Source organism: Oncorhynchus keta, chromosome 28 (genome assembly GCF_023373465.1).
Source record: "Oncorhynchus keta strain PuntledgeMale-10-30-2019 chromosome 28, Oket_V2, whole genome shotgun sequence".
NCBI lineage: Eukaryota > Metazoa > Chordata > Actinopteri > Salmoniformes > Salmonidae > Oncorhynchus > Oncorhynchus keta.
Window position 1 is genome coordinate 62,924,476 of NC_068448.1, and position 21,358 is coordinate 62,945,833.

At 43.7% G+C, this 21,358-nt stretch overlaps 1 protein-coding gene across 2 annotated transcripts in view; it reads right to left on the minus strand.

Annotated features, from left to right (window-relative positions):
- The window catches only part of pola1 (polymerase (DNA directed), alpha 1), a 93,486-nt gene that overhangs the window by 15,203 nt on the left and 56,925 nt on the right, over nucleotides 1–21,358 (minus strand). Inside the window, exons 33-36 of one of the 2 annotated variants that reach the window (XM_035741766.2) lie at nucleotides 20,992–21,173; nucleotides 16,095–16,226; nucleotides 12,888–13,004; nucleotides 2,440–2,536 (exon numbers count right to left, since the gene is read on the minus strand). In XM_035741766.2, coding sequence (XP_035597659.1) covers nucleotides 2,440–2,536; nucleotides 12,888–13,004; nucleotides 16,095–16,226; nucleotides 20,992–21,173 — 528 coding nt within the window. The remainder of the gene's footprint in view (nucleotides 1–2,439; nucleotides 2,537–12,887; nucleotides 13,005–16,094; nucleotides 16,227–20,991; nucleotides 21,174–21,358) is intronic. The other variant, XM_035741767.2, reaches the window with a different exon arrangement.

Genomic DNA, 21,358 nt, shown 5'->3' on the forward strand with positions numbered 1-21,358 from the left:
TGTGTACCTCACCTTTAGTCTAATCATTTCCACAGTCTCCCAGTTCCTTTTAACTGCTACCATTGTTATGCATTCCATATTTCTTCTGTAAGAAACATTTCAATGTAGCCCTATCCATATAGGCCAATTCCCACGATCGTAAAGGGTTAAACGGTTATTTCTAAAGTTGACCAAACAAAGAACCTGACAAGGCCAGACGCAAAAGAAGGAAATAATGAAAAGCAAGTAAAGAAAGCAAGGCAGAAAAGGGGAGGGAAAGAAAGGATTGGCGTTGATTTCTCACATCAAAGAAAGAGGGGGAAAAACACAAAAGAAAAGAGGCTATAATCATGTTAGCCCTCCTCGCCGCCTCCACCTCTCCTCCATCCCCATCCTGCCATTCCTGCGCCATCCGTCTCCAGAGTGGTCATCTATTGATTACAACTTATATTTACCTCCGCTGCCTTGCTCTTTCGCTCCCTCTCTCTGGCCCTCGCTTTCACACATGAGTCTACACACACACACACACACACACACACACACACACACATACATACATACATACATACATACATATTTAATCAAATAAATAAATCTATTCGCAGAGCGACCCTTTCTAATCAAGTGACATCAATCAGCGGACTGTGGGTAAGGGGCCTCCGGAGCGAGCCCAGAGCGTGGTGTGTCACGGCTAAATGGGTCCGGGAGGAAATATACGCTCCATGTCCTATTAAGGCAGAAGGGCTATCCTTTCATCCGCTTGCCTATTACTCCCCCTATCATTTCCCCAAATCTAAAACCTGTTTTCAATCAACACTGGCAACAGAGTGGCTGTCGGAGAAAAGGAAGAGAGCGGGAAAGAGAGAGATGGAGAGCTCTTTCCCTCTTTCTCTCCGTGATTGGAGCAGTTTGCATTCTGTGTGTGTACGATTGTGTAAGATTCTCTGTGTCTGTGTGTGTGTGTGTGTGTGTGTGTGTGTGTGTGTGATTGAATCTGTCTACGAAATTAGGGCTGTCGACTCAAGGAGCTGAGTGTCCTTAACCCAACCCCCTCATAGCCCACGCCCATCCACCAACGCATGGGTGTGTGTCTACTAGTGATGCGTTGGTCAGCTGTTTGTTCATCCACACCTGACTAACTATGTGATAGTTCAAATCTGAGGCCCACATCCGAACCAAACACGCAAATATAGAAAATGTGATGTACAGTCAGAGGCGGAGCAATTTTTTGACAGGCGTTTTAGATAGGCCTGTGTTTCTGCTTATAATTTCAACATTTTGGTTGTCTATTTGTTAGTCAACTTGTCTATAACTAGATACATGCAGCTTATCTTCAGTCATTACTTGTTGCCTTCGAATACTAAATAAACCCGATAATAATCGATATAATGAATTCTTCAATCTAGTTGACATTGGTAAAGTTCTTTCTTCACTGCTTCACTCGGACAGCAAAGGGACCGGGGCGAAAATGCAATAAAAAAAAATAAAACGTAAATGATTTTATGTGCAAGATTTCCAAAATACATCAGTTAGACCAGTTTTAAGGAAATTAAAAGCTGTGAAAACTCCCTAACATGTTTTGGCTTGGATGCATATTTTATGATGCTGATAAAGATAGCACCTTTACAGACAGTCCCTAACCACGCATTCATTCTCTCAAAATGCTGAAAGAAAGAAATCATTCTGCAGGAGTAAATGTTATATTAGGCTATGTGAGAGGTTACAGACCTAGTCAGTGTCCAGATTTCAGACGACTGTTCCATTTAACCATCTGAACATTAGCCTACAGTTCCCTCGACATGCCATGTTAAAGTCCCCGTCGTGTGACTTGAATTTATATAGCGCCTCACAATCATCACATATGACATAGCCGGCACCGCTATCATGCTCTTTTACCACGTCACCAAATCGTTCCCAAACATTAAACTACTGTTCTGGCCCTCCTATTTATTTTCATCTGTCCATTTTGAAGCTTTCCTCTCATTAAATTAAACTCCGATAGTCTTTTCTGCCTCAGTGGATCAACGTCAACTTTTTCTGATCCCAAAGAATTTGGCAATTGGTGTGTATTTAGCGAGTGTACAGTTCGGCACTAAAGCGTAGGCTTAGGCTACGCACTAACGTCAAATAACAATAATAAACATTTTTAATGTAGCCTATAGATAAGAATGATATATATGGATTTTTTATGCATTGTTTTCTCTATTCAACCCACCTTTCATCCACCCACCCTTCATCCACAAAATATTTAATGTCCCTCAGCCTGCCCGCCAGGTGGATTTAACCGCGGGAACTGTGGGTTATGAGTCAACCCACGTATCACTAGTGTCTACACGTGAGTGTGACAGTCACGACAATAAACTGTATGTGCGTCTTAATACATAGGCCTCTAAGATGTATGTACAGTAAGTGGGTGTCAATTGTAATATTGATTGAATGCTAGTGCGTGTGTAGTTTTACTTCTCTCGTCGCTCTGTAGTACTTTGCTGACAGCGTACTCCCAGTCGAAGATGAACCTGTAGTAGCACAGCTGGGTGTACAGGGCTTTCTCAGAGTACTGTGGAGAGAAAACACACATTACTACACACTCATCAACAGGTACTGTAGCAGTCAAACCTGTAGTTTGTCAAATGAGAGAGAGAGAGAAAAAAGACTGTTCCAAGTCCCTTAATCCAACCCCAGTGTTACTAGCACCCAAGGTGCTCTGATAATATACAGGCAACTGCCAAAATAATGGAAATGCTAGTAAATTAGGGATATGAAGTGTTTTGAAAGCAGGTGCTTCCACACAGGTGTGGTTCCTGAGTTAAGCCATTAACATCCCATCATGCTTAGGGTCATGTATAAAAGTGCTGGGCAAGTCATTATTTTGGCAACCATAGCTATGCCCCCATAGGATGACAATACCCCCATCCGCAGGGCACGAGTGGTCAATGAATGGTTTGATGAGCATGAAAACGATGTAAACCATATGCCATGGCCATCTCAGTCACCAGAACTCAACCCAATTGAACACTTCTGGGAGATTCTGGAGCAGTGCTTGAGATAGCGTTTTCCACCACCATCAACAAAACACCAAATTATGGTATTTCTCGTGGAAGAATGGTGTCGCATCCCTCCAATAGAGTTCATGACACTAGCAGAATTGATGCCAAGGTGCATTGAAGATGTTCTGGCTCGTGGTGGCCCAACGCCCCCTGAAGACACTTTATATTCACGTTTTACCTGTATTTAATCAGATGTCATAAAATATACTGTCTCAACCTCCACCTCTTTCACTTTCCTCCCACATTCTCGGACCATGCTCACATCCCTGATCCTCTTATTTCCATCTCTCATCTATTTCCATCTCGCCATCCTCCTCTCAGGGAGCATGACCAATAAAGCCGTAGTTTGGTTTGTTAATTTCAGCAACAATTAACTCTAGTCGCACGCCTGAGTGAGAGAGAGCGAGAGAGAGAGAGAGAGAGAGAGAGAGAGAGAGAGGCTGAGATAATGAGGTAGTGGGTGAGAGCGAGAGAGAGGGAGGTAGAGAGGGAAATGAGGGAGAGGAGAGGGAAGAGAAAGGGAAAGAGATCTGATCATGTGTAAATCACCTGGCTTATAGTTTGTTGTGATAAGGTTTTTGAGAAAGAGGAGAGGCAGCTGAACAACAGCCTCCGTCAATGTGATTGCATGAGGCCATTATCACAACGCTAATTACACTGACTGTTACATTCAACTACAGGACACCCCCATAACTAGCATCAGGGGTATGTAGTATGTTATTATTATGATGCGTGTATGACAGTGTTAGTATCCGTAATACCGGTGTCCGCGAATGGATTGTGTTTTCAATGTCCATTAATGAGTGTGTGTAGTGTTTAACAAGTGTGTGAGTATGCATGTACACCACCATTCAAAAGTTTGGGGTCAATAAGACATTACCTTGTTAAAAAAAAGAAGAAGCAAATTTCTTGTCCATTAAAATAACATCAAATTGATCAGAAATACAGTGTGGACATTGTTAATGTTGTAAATGACTATTGTAGCTGGAAACGGCAGATGGTTTATCAAATATTTACATAGGCGTACAGAGACCCATTATCAGCAACCATCACTCCTGTGTTCCAATGGCACGTTGTGTTAGCTAATCCAAGTTGATCATTTTAAAAAGGCTAATTGATCATGAGACTGGTGTTTTGCGGGTACTGTTCAATGAATCTGCCATTTGAGGACTTGCAATTATGTTAGCACAGCTGAAAATTGTAGTTCTGATTAAAGAAGCAATAAAACTGTCCTTCTTTAGACTAGTTGAGTATCTGGAGCATCAGCTTTTGTGGGTTCGATTACAGGCTCAAAATGTCCGGAAACAAAGACCTTTCTTCTGAAACTCGTCAGTCTATTCTTGTTCTGAGAAATGAAGTCTATTCCATGTGACAAATTGCCAAGAAACTGAAGATCTCGTACAATGCTGTGTGCGACTCCCTTCACAGAACAGTTCTAACCAGAATAGAAAGAGTAGGAGGCCCCAGTGCACAACTGAGCAAGAGGACAAGTACATTAGTGTGTTTAGATTGAGAAACAGATGTCTCACAAGTCCTCAAATGGCAGATTCATTGAACAGTACCCGCAAAACACCAGTCTCAGTGAAGAGGCGACTCTGGGGATGCTGGCCTTCTAGGCAGAGTTCCTCTGTCCAGTGTCTGTGTTCTTTTGCCCATCTTAATCTTTAATTTATTTGCCAGTCTGAGATATGGCTTTTTCTTTGCAACTCTGCCTAGAAGGCCAGCATCCCGGAGTCGCCTCTTCACGGTTGACGTTGAGACTGGTGTTTTGTGGGTACTATTTATTGAAACTGCCAGATGAGGACTTGTGAGGCGTCTGTTTTAGAGGTCGACCAATTTATCGATTAATTAGGGCCGATTTCAAGTTTCCATAACAAATCGGTAATCTGCATTTTTGGACATCGATTGTGGTTGATTACATTGCACTCCACGAGGAGACCGCGTGGAAGGCTGACTACCTGTTACGTTAGTGCAGCAAGAAGCCAAGATAAGTTTAATGCTAGCTAGCAACTTATCTTATAAAAAACAATCAATCTTAACATAATCACTAGTTCCAACTACATATGGTTAATGATATTACTAGTTTATCTAGCTTGTCCTGCATTGCATATAATCGATGCGGTGCCTGTTCATTTCTCATAGAATCCGCCAACTTTGCCAAACGGATGATGATTTAACAACCACATTCGCGAAAAAAGCACTGTCGTTGCACCAATGTGTACCTAACCATAAACATCAATGCCTTTCTTTAAAATCAATACACAAGTATATATTTTTAAACCTGCATATTTAGTTAATATTTCCTGCAAACATGAATTTCATAATTATGACATAACTTTGAAGGTTGTGCAATGTAACAGCAATATTTAGACTTAGAGATGCCACCCCTTAGACAAAATATGGAACGGTTCCGTATTTCACTGAAATAATAAACGTTTTGTTTTCTAAATGATAGTTTCCGGATTCGACCATATTAATGACCTAAGGCTCATATTTCTGTGTGTTATTATGTTATAATTAAGTCTATGATTTGATATTTGATAGAGCAGTCTGACTGAGGGGTGGTAGGCAGCAGAAGACTTGTAAGCATTCATTCAAACAGCACTTTCCTGCATTTGCCAGCAGCGCTTCGCTGTGCTTCAAGCATTGAGCTGTTAATGACTTCAAGCCTATCAACTCACGAGATTAGGCTGGTGTAATGTGAAATGGCTAGCTAGTTAGCGGGGTGCGCGCTAATAGCGTTTCAATCGGTGACGTCACTCGCTCTGAGACCTTGAAGTAGTTGTTCCCTTTGCTCTGCAAGGGCCGCGGTTTATGTGGAGCCATGGATAACGATGCTTTGAGGGTGACGGTTGTCGATGTGTTCCTGGTTCGAGCCCAGGTAGGGGCGAGGAGAGGGACGGAAGGTATAATATTACACTGGCAATACTAAAGTGCCTATAAGAACATCCAATAGTCAAAGGTATATGAAATACAAATGGTATAGAGAGAAGTAGTCCTAGAATTCCTATAATAACTACAACCTAAAACTTCTTACCTGGGAATATTGAAGACTCATGTTAAAAGGAACCACCAGCTTTCATATGTTCTCATGTCCTGAGCAAAAAACTTAAACATTAGCTTTTTTACATGGCACATATTGCACGTTTACTTTCTTCACCAACACTTTGTTTTTGCCTTATTTAAACCAAATGGAACAGGTTTCATGATTTATTTGAGGCTAAATTGATTTTATTGATGTATTAAGTTAAAATAAAAGTGTTCATTCAGTATGGTTGTAATTGTCATTATTACAAATCAATAAATAGAAATCGGCCGATTAATCGGTATCGGCTTGTTTTGGTCTTCGGTGTTGAAAAATCATAATCGGTCAACCTCTAGTCTGTTTCTCAAACTAGACACTAATGTACTTGTCCTCTTGCTCAGTTGTGCACCAGGGCCTCCCACTCCTCTTTCTATTCTGGTTAGAGCCAGTTTGCACTGTTCTGTGAAGGGAGTAGTATACAGCGCTGTACGAGATCTTCAGTTTCTTGGCAATTTCTCGCATGGAATGGCCATCATCTTTCAGAACAAGAATAGACTGACGAGTTTCAGAAGAAAGTGCTTTGTTTCTGGCCATTTTGAGCCTGTAATCGAACCCATAAATGCTGATGCTCCAGATACTCAAGAAGAGTCTAAAGAAGGACAGTTTTAGAACTAGTTTTCAGCTGTGCTACCATAATTGCAAAATGTTTTTCTTATGATCAATCAGCCTTTTAAAATGATAAACTTGGATTAGCTAACATAACGTGCCATTGGAACACAGGAGTGGTGGTTGCTGATAATGGGCTTCTATACGCCTATATAGACATTCCATAAAAACAATCTGCCGTTTCCAGCTACAATAGTCATTTACAACATTAACAATATTTACACTGTATTTCTGATCAATTTGATGCTATTTTAACAGTCAAAAAAATGTGCTTTTCTTTCAAAAACAAGGACATTTCTAAGTTACCCCAAACTTTTGAACGGTAGTGTGTATATGTACAATTGAAGTCAGAAGATTACATACACTTAGGTTGGAGTCATTAAAACTAGTTTTTCAACCACTCCACAAATTTCTTGTTAACAAACTATAGTTTTGGCCAGTCAGTTAGGACATCTACTTTCAGCTTAACAAGTAATTTTTCCAACAATTGTTTACAGACAGATTATTTCACTTATAATTCACTGTATCACAATACCAGTGGGTCAGAAGTTTACAAACACTAAGTTAACTGTGCCTTTAAAGAGCTTGGAAAATTCCAGAAAATTATGTATCGGCTTTAGAAGCTTCTGACAGGCTAATTGACATTATTTGAGTCAATTGGAGTTGTGGATGCATGTACCTGTGGATGCATTTCAAGGGCTACCTTCAAATTCAGTGCCTATTTGCTTGACATCATTGGAAAACCAAAATAAATCAGCCAAGACCTCAGAAAAAAATTTATAGACCTCCACAAGTCTGGTTCATCCTTGGGAGTAATTTCCAAACGCCTGAAGGTATCACGTTCATCTGTACAAACAATAGTATGCAAGTATAAACATTAAGGGACCACGCAGCCGTCATATCGCTCAGGAAGGAGACGCGCTCTGTCTCCTAGAGATGAACGTACTTTGGTGTGAAAAGTGCAAATAAATCCCAGAACAACAGCAAAGGACCTTGTGAAGATGCTGGAGGAAACAGGTACAAAAGTATCAATATCCACAGTAAAACGAGTCCTATATCGACATAACCTGAAAGGCCGCTCAGCAAAGGAAGAAGCCACTGCTCCAAAACCGCCATAAAAAGCCAGACTACGATTTGCAACTGCACATGGGGACAAAGATCGAACTTTTTGAAGAAATGTCCTCTGGTCTGATGAAACAAAAACAGAACTGTTTGGCCATAATGACCATCATTATGTTTGGAGGAAAAAGGGAGAAAGTTGCAAACCGAAGAACATCCCAACAGTGAAGCACGGGGGTGGCAGCATCATGTTGTGGGAGGGCTTTGCTGCAGGAGGGACTGGTGCACATCACAAAATAGATGGCATCACGAGGTAGGAAAATTATGTGGATATATTGAAGCAACATCTCAAGACATCAGTCAGGAAGTTAAAGCTTGGTCGCAAATGGGTCTTCCAAATGGACAATGACCCCAAGCATACTTCCAAAGTTGTAAGGGGGCCTACAAACCTGACTAAGTTACACACGCTCTGTCAGGAGGAAAGGGCCAAAATTCACCCAACTTATTGTGAGAAGCTTGTGGAAGGCTACCCAAAACGTTTGACCCAAGTTAAACAATTTAAAGGCAATGCTACCAAATACTAATTGAGTGTAAACTTCTGACCCACTGGGTGATGAAATAAATAAAAGCTGAAGTAAATCATTCTCTCTACTATTATTCTGACATTTCACATTCTTCAAATAATGTGGTGATCCTAACTGACCTAAAACAGGGAATATTTACTAGGATTAAATGTCAGGAATTGGGAAAAACGGAGTTTAAATGTATTTGGCTAAGATGTATGTACACTTCCGACTTCAACTGTATGTATGTATGTATGTATGTATGTATGTATGTGTGTATGTGTGTATGTGTGCATGTATGTATGCATGTATGCATGTATGCATGTATGTATGCATGTATGCATGCATGCATGCATGCATGCATGTATGTATGTATGTATGTATGTATGTATGTATGTATGTATGTATGTATGTATGTATGTATGTATGCATGCATGCATGTATGCATGCATGCATGTATGTATGTATGTATGTGTGTATGTGTGCATGTATGCATGTATGCATGTATGTATGTATGTATGTATGTATGTATGTATGTATGTAAATGGTCATCTATGGCCATGCGAGACACACAGCTGTTGACCCACGATGCACTGCCTGGTCAATAATTAACCATGAATCCCATAATGGATCCTTGGTTACCGTTGCCAACGCAGAGCACACACAAACTAGCCATACACACAAAGTCGCACTGGACTTGACTGACAGGTGTCGAAGAGGCGTGGCTAAAGGTGTTACAGGTCGTTATTGAATTTAGAGCACACACAACCACACAGGCACAAACACCTCGTCATTCGGCTCAGTGCTTTGTTCTTGTACTGACACCATTTCAATTTGCACCACAAATCTACTGCATTTTCAGCCTGGCTGCCCAAAGAGCAAACCAGCTGTGAAATTGCCTCTCTAGGGAGCGAACAACCCCCCCCACAACCTCGCTAACTACCCCCCTCACTCAATCTGCACACACACACCCATATAGTAGGTGCACTTCCCTTTCTCATGCAAGTGAACCTGTAAAGTATGGGCTGAGAGGGAGAGAAACAAGGGGAGAGAGAGAGAGAGAACAGGGGGAGAAACAATTGTGGGAGAGCAAAGAGGGGGAGTGAAAATTGAAAGGGGATGAAAGGGAGAGAAAAAGGGGGAGATAGCATACAAAATGGGTCTAAATAGCTAAACCACAGCCAACAGTCTAAAACAGACCACAAAAGCCCACACAATAAACTGAACACGGTAAAATGACCCCCCCCCAAAAAACTACAATTAGTATTCTATTCAGACAGGTACTGGGAGGTCAATGACTACATGACAAAATAAGTGTGTAACTAAGACAGTCTCGTGCTCAGTATGAAATTCTTTCAGTAAATACAGCACAGTCAGCCATCACTAGTACTAATCCATAAACACTGGAGCTACATCTAAAGGTTACATGCCATACACTAAGTGTACAAACATTAAGCACACCTGCTCTTTCCATGACATAGACTGACCACGTGAAAGAAATGATCCCTTATTGATATCACGTGTTAAATCAACTTCAGTGTCAGGTTAAAGAATGATTTTTAAGCCTTGAGGCATTGTGTTTGTGTGCCCTCCAGAGGGTGAATTGGCAAGACAACAGACTGGTAGATGGTAGTGGGTGCCAGGTGCACCGGCTGGGTTTTTCATGCTCAACAGTTTCCCATGTGTATCAAGAATGGTCCACCACCCAAAGGACATCCAGCCAACTTGACACAACTGTGGGAAACATTGGAGTCAACATGGGCCAGCATCCCTGTGGAACGCCTTCGACACCTTGTAGAATCCATGCCCCTGAGGGCAAAAGGGGGCGTAACTCAATATTAGGAAGATGTTGCTAATGTTTTGTACACTCAGTGTATATTCCTCCTAGACACTGCTAACCTGCAGATCCAGTTGACCCCTTACACACACACACCACTGTAGCTGCAAGAGAGAGGAGAGAGAAATCACTGTGTAGCTGTGCGTTGTGATATCTGATAGGGTTTAACTCAGACATTGTAGCGTTGGGTTGAGTTCTCCCAGCGATCTGCTTCACAAGCCTCCATAATGAGTCAATATATGTAAATCTTTACTAGCCAAACACTGCAGGAAACAAAGACATTTAACTGGCGCTCCCGCTCGCTAGCGCAGCCCTGCACCAATGGGTAATTTCTCCCCATTCACAAGGCATAATTGCCTGCTATTTGAAGATATTCATGCTCAATTTTTGAAATTAATTTCAATTGGGGGGAAATGTAGAAATGTCAGCTTCAGTGAAAGGGATTTGATTTCAATTATCCTCGCTCAAAGGCCCTGTGATTTCCAAATACACTTAAGCGAAATTATGACAAGAATTTTTGTTCGGTGAATTTCAGTGTTTAAAGAGCGATTAGGCGATAATGGGGCGGCTTTGAGCCGGGAGTGAATGCAGCCGTCTCCCTCTGAAAGGCACTCAATTATCTCTGATTGCTCCAGCTATAATGTATCAAATAGAGATACCTGCTATTGCCGTAATTTGTGTGAAAATTAACATGCTGCAATTTCCACTAGAGAGGAAAAAAGAGCTTTAATGGGCGCCTGAACGTACATCAATAAAACTGAGGGAGAAAGAGAGAGGGAAGCAGGGAGAGAAAGATAGATAGGGAGAAAGACAGGGAGGGAGAAAGAGGGAGGGAGTGAGAGAGAGAGGAAGAAAGAGGGAGGAGAGGGACAGGAGAGAGAAAAAAAGAGTGGGAGGGGACTGAGCGCATTGGCTAAACCGAAAATGAAAGGGAAAAAAGAAGCGATAGAGAAACAGAAAATGAGAGAGAGAGAAACAGAAAATGAGAGAGAGAAACAGCACATCAGATACAAAACGAAAGCAAGGGAGGGGGAGATTGTTAAAGAGGGAGAGAGAAAGAGAATTTAATTTACTGAAAATATTACAAATTGCACCTGTGCATAACTCCCTCAAATTACTAACCAATCAACAAGAGTGGCTATTACTCCTCTATTACATGGAGATCAGAGTGAGGAAGAGAGTAGGGCGAGAGACAGACAGATAATGGGGGGGGGGGCAAGGGAGGGAATATGAGAAGGGGAGAGAGGGAGGTAGCAGGAGGGGGAGAGAGAGCAAGCAGAAAACACATCACTGACAGAGACAGGAACGAGGCTGTGGAATGAAGAGTAGGAAGAGGATAGAGGGATAAGATAAAGGAGAAGGGTGGAGGCAAAGGGGAGAAAGAGGGGATGACGGATAATGAGATAGAGAACGAGAAAAGGATGGAGGAATGAAAGTACAAGAGGGGAGAAAGAGGGAGAGAGAACAGAAAGGTGGGAGCAAGTGAGCGAGGAGTGAAAGGGAGGAAGGCTGAAGGAGGAATGGAGGGAGCAGGGGAGAACAGGAGGGACGGAGGGAGCGGAGGAGAGAAGAGGTGGGTTAAGTTAAGGGTAGAGGGGTGAGTTAAATGTTTTATTCAGCCAGCAGTTTAAAGTGGCAGGGCCCTCAGGCACAGAGAAGGACGCCTAAGTGGCCGTGGTGACAAGACAAATTGGCCTTTTGGGTTTCAACCTGTCGCCACACAACCCTACACACTGCTAGAGAGAGATAGAGGGAGAGAGAGATAAGGGGAGGGAGAGAGGATGAGGGGGGAAAAAGAGGGGGAAGAAGGGGGAGAGAGAAGAGGGAGGAAGAGGGGAAAGGGAGCTTGGGGAGAGAAAGGGGGAGGATCGAGAGAGAGAGAAGCTTGAAGCTTGTAGGGAAGGAGGATGAAAGTGGAGAAGGAGTGAAAAATAGCGGAAAAATGGAGAGAACTACAGAAGAAAAATACATTGAAACATCAGGGATAAAACGAGAGGGAAAGAGACATCAGATCAAGTGAAGGCAGAGAGACACAGATAGAAAAACATCTACCCTTCAGGCTAACCTGGTCTTCATAAAGGAGACAGTTTAAAAACTACCAGTACCCTCCTACAGACACACACTCAAGGCCGTAAGAGGCCTGTGTAGAGAACAGAGGATACCCTTATCAGTGTGTGTATGTTGTACTTCAACATGAATTACAAGTGTGTGTGTTGGGAAGGCCTGTATAAGAATCTCATTAAAGTATGAACACAACAGTTGAGGCAAGGACAGGGTGGGAGGGAGGGAGAGTGAAAGAGGAGAAATATGGAGGGGAGGTAAATAAAAAGGAGAGCAAAAACAAGGGAACGTGAGAGGGGAGTGAGAAGAGATCATTTAGACCATGTGAATGGAGGAAAGGATGAGAGAAGAGGACGAGAGGAGAGGACGCGAGATGCGAAGCGGAGGACTGAGACAAGGAGGGGACAAGAAGAGAAGGGGCTGAGAGAAGAGAAAAGGATGCGAGAAGAGGATGAGAGAAGAGAACGAGAGCTCACTTGCTTTCAAAATGGCTCTACAGCACCATCACCTGGACAAACCATCCAACATCGATAAGAGTGAGTGTGTGGGTGTGTGTGTGTGTACACATCCAGTGTGTTTATGCAAGTGGATTATATGTGTGTGGTGTGTTCATGCTTGTGGGTGTATGTGTGTTAGTGTGTCTCTGTTACCTCTGGTTTGAGTGTAGAGCGTGTGCAGGCAGGACAGATGGGTCCAGATCTGGAGAAGGATATAGGCAGCCTCCTAGTCCGGTTCTGACAGGCCTGGTCCTCACACACCAACCAACCCTGACATGGAGAGAGGGATAGGAATGAAGAGGGATTGGGGGGTGAAGCGAGATGGCATGAGAGAGGGACAGAGAGACAGACAGAGAAGGATGGGGAGAGAGAAGCAGAGGAAATATAATGATTTTACAACATTGTATTCATATCAAGGAAACTTTAAAAAACAAGGCGAACTTGCTGGAAACAATTACATAATTATCTGCCTAAATACACATAGATCAACTTTCTCCCGCCTTCTCTCTGCCTCCTCCCTAAATGGTATATTCTCAAATTTTCCAAGACAACCCCTCTGTGTGAATAAGGCACATCTGCTTGAGCCTGGGGGTCCTTCCCTTTTCAGACAGGCAGAGCAGAGGGCAGCAGGTGGTTAGGACCCCTGGGGTGAGTCAGTGGCCTTGGACAGGTGCAGAACCTACTCCCTCTGTTCCCCTCCGCCCAATATCTCCCTGGCCTGCCCTTTCGTGTTGGGGTTATTACCCAAATAATAACAGTTCAAGACATCCAACCCCTTACTACATACTGCACCTGTCCTATCACCTCACAAACCAAATCATCCCACACACACACAACGACCCAGTTGAGCACTCTAAGGGTGAGCCACACACCCCTATGCACCAGTCACCCCATAACTCTCCCAGATATACTAGGCCACAGAGAAAAGGAGGAAATATGGAGGTCTCTTTTCCCCTGTATCAATTACAATCATAGAGTAGACAGATAAACTGAAGGGTCTATTGTACTGTTATCAATCTCATTAACCTGGCTGCAACCACACACACACACACACACACACACACACACACACACACACACACACACACACACACACACACACACACACACACACACACACACACACACACACACACACACACACAGAATATTATCAGAGCCAACAGAGCAGTTTAATGTCCCATGATCCTCGTGTCTGTGGCGGTTGGCAATTTAGATAACGTCTCTGGCCCAGGGGGTTGTGGGTAATGCTGTGAACTCTGGGAGATTGTAATTGAATTGGGACATATGTGTGTGTTTGATTTTCGTTTATAGGCGATTGGCGGGATGTGGTGTGTGTGTGTTCATTAGGGATGTTATTGCCCGACTGTCTGATCCCAGAGTCTCCTGAGGACATAAGCCTAAACACACAGCACTGTTCCCATGGGCTGGAGATGCATGCGAACACACACACACGAGAAAGTGTATATTAACTGATAAAGTCCTGTGGGTCTTTGAGTGAAACTGAGCAAGAGGAGAGAAAGAGAGAAAAACATTAAGCCAGAGAGAGAGCAAGAAGGAGATGGGGGGGCTGATAATGACATAATTACAGCAGTCACTACCTGACACACTGAATCCAGCCGTCAGATGACTTCCACACCATTTAACTAAACAGATTAAACTGCAGTGAGACAAGACACAGAAACTAGCCTTACACTCCCTCCCTCTCCATCCCTAGTCCTCTCCTTTCTGTTCTCCTTTCACCCTCTCATTTGCACCTCATCCCATTTCTCCTCTCCCTCTTTTATAACATGCTCCCCCTTTCTTCCCCTGTCCAACTCTCTACCGCCTTGTCTCCCTCCATCCAGGGTGTGATAATGAGGCAGATAGTTGACTTTGTGGAGGGTTACTGTTTCACACAGTGATCTCAGACCAGTGGAACTCAACACACAGGAATCAACCTGGCGCACGCACATACACACTATTTTGACTGGTGGTTCTCAGGATAAAAGGACTAGAGAGAGAAGAGACAAGAGGTTCTAGCTTGTAAGGAAATCAATCCTGCCAGCTCTAGAGTTGAATAGGTCTGAAACCAGTCCACTTTTGTAGACAAAGCACGCAACCACGCAGGCAGGGACACGCACACACACAAACACGCACTCACCTCTCACTCTCTGAATAGAGCTGAAACCAGTCCACTTTGTACATCCTCCGCTTAATCAAAGCGGCTCCATTCAGCAATTTGACCTTTTGTTCAAAATAGGATTATCACCTTCTTCTCTATTTATTCCCTCCCTCCCTCAGCCAGTTTCCAGGGGTGACCCACATGACGAGAGTAATTGCAATAATTTGTTAAACGCCATGGCAACGGGTGTTTGAAAGGGGTAAATAAGAGGGGGGTCGGAATGACAAAACGAACCAACGACACTCGGGGGGGTGAGAAAGATAGATAGAGAGGAAGATTGATGGAGAGGAAGAGGCAGAAGAGAGAGGGATCAGTGTTTGGCCAGTCTAGCAGAGCAGGTTTATTGATAATAGCGGGGGGGGTTAACGTCTCTGTAGGAACACACGCGCACAGAGGTGCAGGCCAGGGCTTTCAGTCTATCTGGCCAGACAAACAACTCCATTTGAGCTCTCCCTTCGTCTGAAAGAAATCCTTAATTACCACTCTTCATCGCCCCCTCTGTGTGTTTATACACACGTGTATTCCTAGAGTGTGTGTGTGTGTGTGTGTGTGTGTGTGTGTGTGGTGTTAGTATTCAGTGGCAGCAGCTGTTTCACACATTACAAAGGGGGCGAGGGGCTCGTTCCCTGAGAGAGTGTATGTGCGTGTTTTTTGGGGGCACATTCGCCCCACTAATTGATTTCTGCTCAGCACTGTGGGAGAGTAACACCCCCTCCCCTACCTCCACACAATGCTCAATCTAAAAGACTAGCAGGCAACGCCACTCCAATCTTCCACTGCATTCCACAACCCTGAAGACAGCATCAGCGCTAGTTCTAGAAAACATAAGAGTTCTACTAAGCAAAAGTTCTGAAACCAATACAGAGAGTTCCAGAACAGTTCTAAAACCCTCCACACTATTTCTCCAACTAAAGATATCCAAATACAAGCTCCAGTCAGAGCCTGACTACTACAGTGAGCACAGTGTAGTGTATTCCAGGAAAGCACTTAAGCCTGAAAGAACTAAATTAAGTCCATTTGCAGAAGGGCGAGGGGTGTGTGTATTTATGTGTGTGTAGCAGAGGGAAAGGCCATTGTTCGGCATTCAGTAGAGAGTAGGAATAAATTGTAATAGTAAATCTGAGCAGGACAAAACTGCCTGCAATAAACCACACACACCTCTCTCCCCCCTCTTACACACCCCCATTGGTACTCACGCTGTAGTATTTCCTGATGTGCTTGCGGATGTCCAGTAGCAGCTTGTTGCTGATGTGTGTGGGGTAGTCCAGAGGACGCCCCCCACAGGTCGGGTTGCAGCATCGCAGCAGAGCCGCCTCCACCATCGTACCCTACACACAAACAGGATGGGACTTCGTCAGCACAGTGCTGGCGCGCGCACACACACACACAGGACCAGTCAAAGCCTGCTCTCCAGGTTTAGCAGTGGAGAACTCAGGACTGTAGGAATCATGCAGCACCACATATATATACACATATTATTTACGAAAGATGCATTTCTGTTTCGTGAGTCCGTCAGAACATAGGCAGTAGGGATGAGCACGTGTTCTCTTGATAAGTGCCTGAATTTCACAATTTTCCTGTTCTGCTAAGTATTCAAAATATAAGGAGGACTTTGGGTTGTCAGGGAAAATTGTATGGAGTAAAAAAGCACAATATTTTCTTTAGAAATGTAGTGAAGTAAAAGTGAAAGTTGTCAATAATATAAATAGTAAAGTACAGATACCCCCCAAAAAACAACTTAAGTAGTACTTTAAAGTATTTTTACTAACTACTTTACACCACTGGTTTTGCGCCTGTGCCAAATGATAGAATTGTCAACTTCAATACCGGTGCTCTAAAAAGTCAGGTAAATAATACTTACTTTTGTGGATATTTGGTGAAAAATGTCGATCATTTGAAGGGCCAACACCACAGACAATTGGCAGAGTAAGTTCAAATATAATTTTATTCAACATTCCGGCTTGTAGAGGACCTGAGAGGGCCATTTCCAGAATCAACACTGTCATGTTCCAGAAGTTGAATTTAGAAATTCACCGTCTGGTCCCCAGGCAAGTTTAGGGGCTGGTTGAGTTTTGTGGGGCTAAGTGAAACATTATCCTCCACTCTTTCTTAGCCACAGTGTTCGGTGTCCTTTTATAGTTGCCTAGTGAATTATGGTAGACCTACAGTAAAGTTAACATTGGGTAAGTGCAAATGGCAATAATGCAACTCTTAAGTTTGGCTCACTCCCTTTTCAAATACTGTACTTGGAGAACAGCAAAAACAAGCAAAAATTCCCCAGCCATTATCACATTGCTTGCTGTAACTTCATTCACCTCAGTCGATCTACAAACTCATAGCCTATTAGCTATATAATTAGCTGCTACACATTAAAGGCCCAGTGCACTCAAATTTGATTTTTATATACAGTTGAAGTCGGAAGTCTACATACACCTTAACCAAATTCATTTAAACTCAGTTTTTCACAATTACTGAAATTTAATCCTAGTAAAAAATTCATTGTCTATGTCAGGATCACCACTTTATTTTAAGAATGTGAAATGTCAGAATAATAGAGAGAATGATTTATTTCAGCTTTTATTTATTTCATCACATTCCCAATGGGTCAGAAGTTTACATACACTCAATTAGTATTTGGTAGCATTGCCTTTAAATTGTTTAACTTGGGTCAAATGTTTCGGGTGGCCTTCCACAAGCTTCCCACAATAAGTTGGGTGAATTTTGGCTCATTCCTCCTAACATACCTATTATTTGACCATGCTGGTTATTTATGAACATTTGGACATCTTGGCCATGTTCTGTTATAATCTCCACCCGGCACAGCCAGAAGAGGACTGGCCACCCCTCATAGCCTGTTTCCTCTCTAGGTTTCTTCCTAGGTTTTGGCCTTTCTAGGGAGTTTTTCCTAGCCAACGTGCTTCAACACCTGCATTGCTTGCTATTTGGGGTTTTAGGCTGGGTTTCTGTACAGCACTTTGAGATATCAGCTGATGTACGAAGGGCTATATAAATAAATTTGATTTGATTTGACAGAGCTGGTGTAACTGAGTCAGGTTTGTCGACCTCCTTGCTCACACACGCTTTTTCAGTTCTGCCCATAAATGTTCTATGGGATTGAGGTCAGGGCTTTGTGATGGACACTCCAATACCTTGACTTTGTTGTCCTTAAGCCATTTTGCCTTTGGAAGTCAAACTTCGGAAGTATGCTTGGGGTCATTGTCCATTTGGAAGACCCATTTGCGACCAAGCTTTAACATCCTGACTGATGTCTTGAGATGTGGCTTCAATATATCCACATAATTTTCCTCCCTCATGATGCCATCTATTTTGTGAAGTGCACCAGTCCCTCCTGCAGCAAAACACAACCACAACATGATGCTGCCACCCCCGTGCTTCACGGTTGGGATGGTATTCTTCGGCTTGCAAGCCCTTTTTCCTCCAAACATAATGATGGTCATTATGGCCAAACAGTTCTATTTTTGTTTCATCAGACCAGAGGACATTTCTCCAAAAAGTACAATTTTTGTCCCCATGTGCAGTTGCAAAGCGTAGTCTGGCTTTTTTATGGCGGGTTTTGGAGCAGTGTCTTCTTCCTTGCTGAGCGGCCTTTCAGGTTATGTCGATCTAGGACTCATTTTACTGTGGATATAGATACTTTTGTATCTGTTTCCTCCAGTATTTTCACAAGGTCCTTTGCTGTTGTTCTGGGATTGATTTGCACTTTCCGCACCAAAGTACGTTAATCTCTAGGAGACAGAACGCGTCTCCTGCCTGAGCGGTATGACGGCTGCGTGGTCCCATGGTGTTTATACTTGCGTACTATTGTTTGTACAGATTAACGTGGTACCTTCAGGCATTTGGAAACAACTTTTCTTGGATGATTTCTTTTGATTTTCCCATGATTTCAAGCAAAAAGGCACTGAGTTCTTTTGTAATTTTTTACCTTTATTTAACCAGGCAAGTCAGTTAAGAACAAATTCTTATTTTCAATGACGGCCTAGGAACAGTGGGTTAATTGCCTGTTCAGGGGCTGAACGACAGATTTGTTTGTACCTTGTCAACTCGGGGGTTTGAACTTGCAACCTTCCGGTTACTAGTCCAACGCTCTAACCACTAGGCTACCCTGCCGCCCCAGGGTAGGCCGTGAAGTGCAGTGCCTTGCGAGGGTATTCGGCCCCCTTGAACTTTGCGACCTTTTGCCACATTTCGGGCTTCAAACATAGAGATATGGAACTGTGTGTTTTTGTGAGGAGTCAACAACGGGTGGGACGCAATCATGAAGTGGAGCGACATTTGTTGGATGTTTCGAACTTTTTTGGCGAATCAAAGACTGAAAGGTTCGGCGTGCAAAATTATTCAGCCCCTTTACTTTCAGTGCAGCAAACTCTCTCCAGAAGTTCAGTGAGGATCTCTGAATGATCCAATGTTGACCTAAATGACTAATGATGATAAATACAATCCACCTGTGTGTAATCAAGTCTCCGTATAAATGCACCTGCACTGTGATAGTCTCAGAGGTCCGTTAAAAGCGCAGAGAGCATCATGAAGAAGGTCATAATTCATAAGGTGAATGCACCAATTTGTAAGTCGCTCTGGATAAGAGCGTCTGCTAAATGACTTAAATGTAAATATAGACAGATCAAGTAGACCCCCAGCCAATCTCCCCAGCCTGCAGACCCCCAGCCAATCTCCCCAGCCTGCAGACCCCCAGCCAATCTCCCCAGCCTGCAGACCCCCAGCCAATCTCCCCAGCCTGCAGACCCCCAGCCAATCTCCCCAGCCTGCAGACCCCCAGCCAATCTCCCCAGCCTGCAGACCCCCAGCCAATCTCCCCAGCCTGCAGACCCCCAGCCAATCTCCCCAGCCTGCAGACTCCCAGCCAATCTCCCCAGCCTGCAGACTCCCAGCCAATCTCCCCAGCCTGCAGACTCCCAAGCTCCAGCCAATCTCCCCACTCATTCACCTGTCAGAACAGGCTTTCATAGGCACCTACCTGGACTGCTAACACAATGGAAATTCCACAACTAGTAGCTAACTACTTCCTATCTGCTAAGGCCTAAACAATGTTCTCATTTAGTCAGTTACAGGACTGGGGAGTGTCTCAACAGGGCTATGCATTTATTGCACTGATACACACATTTCCACACAGTGGTACATCCACACAGTAGTAGTGGTATTCCTACAGGGTTTCCCTGCTTTTACAGAAATGGTGGATGGGGAGTTGGACTGACAGCCGGACGGCAGGACAGCCGGGCGTACACATACAGCAAAAGTTTGAAGTTGGGTTTTCATCCCCAGGAGATGACTAGAAAACATCAATTGATTTTCCTTCTTTCCCTCCCTCGCACTGTTTCTTCTCTTCTCTGGTTTTGATAACAGCCGTCTACCTCTCTCTATTTGATGTTCTCTTCCTCTCCCCCGTCTGTCTTTCCCATTCCCTCCAGCTCTTCTCCTCTCTTGCCACCCCCTTTCAATCTCCCTGGCCTCTTTCCTTCACTCCCCCTGTATCTCAAGTCAAGGCCCGCCTGAGTTGTTAGACCATGTTACCACTAATTAACGTACCACCTTATCAGTGTGTGTGATGTAAAAACCATGGGAGGACAAACAGAGGGGAAAGTGTCAGCTTCAAGAGTTTCTCTGCGACAAGAGAAAGCTGTGTCCGTCTAACTCATTACTGAGTGATAAGAAAATACACACCTCCCTTTTCCAGTGACCTCGGTTCAGGAATGGCTGTAGTAGGTGGGTAGGAGTGTAATGTGAGTGAGTGAGTGAGTGAGTGAGTGAGTGAGTGAGTGAGTGAGTGAGTGAGAGAGAGAGAGAGAGTGAGTGTGAGAGTGAGTGAAAGAGAGAGTGAGAGTGTGAGAGAGAGAGTGAGTGAGAGAGAGAGTGAGAGAGAGAAAAAGCACAAAAGACAGATCGAGATGGAGAGTGTGTGTATAGGGGTTTAGGAGCCTTTAAGTGCAGGAGTATAAACTATGTCAATGAACACAGACTGTGTGTATGAGTCAGTCCTGTCTACAAACAAGGCATGAGGTACAACACTGAAAGACTATAGCCTACTCCCTAGGAAGTATCAAACGTGTGTGTACGTACCGCTCCCTCAAACACATTGTCGTAGACGTTATCAGTGGTACAGAGAGGGCAGGTGAATGTGAAGCGTTCACAGTCTTTATATTTCTCCTCATCAGTGAGTTGGACCGGAGCTCCTAGGAACCCATCTCCCTCCTCCTCTCTCTGCGCCTGCTGCTGGGCCCGGAACTGACTGGGGTCCAGACCTGGGGAACACACACACAATCAATCACAATACCTACACAGAAGGTATTGGCGTCAGTTATAAACACACTGCTACTGAACAAACACACAAAACCAGTCTGAGGCAGAACCAATCAAGACTACATTGTCTGAATGTGTGTGGCAATGCACAGGGGTGAAGTTGACATAAAGTGCATTTGGAAAGTAT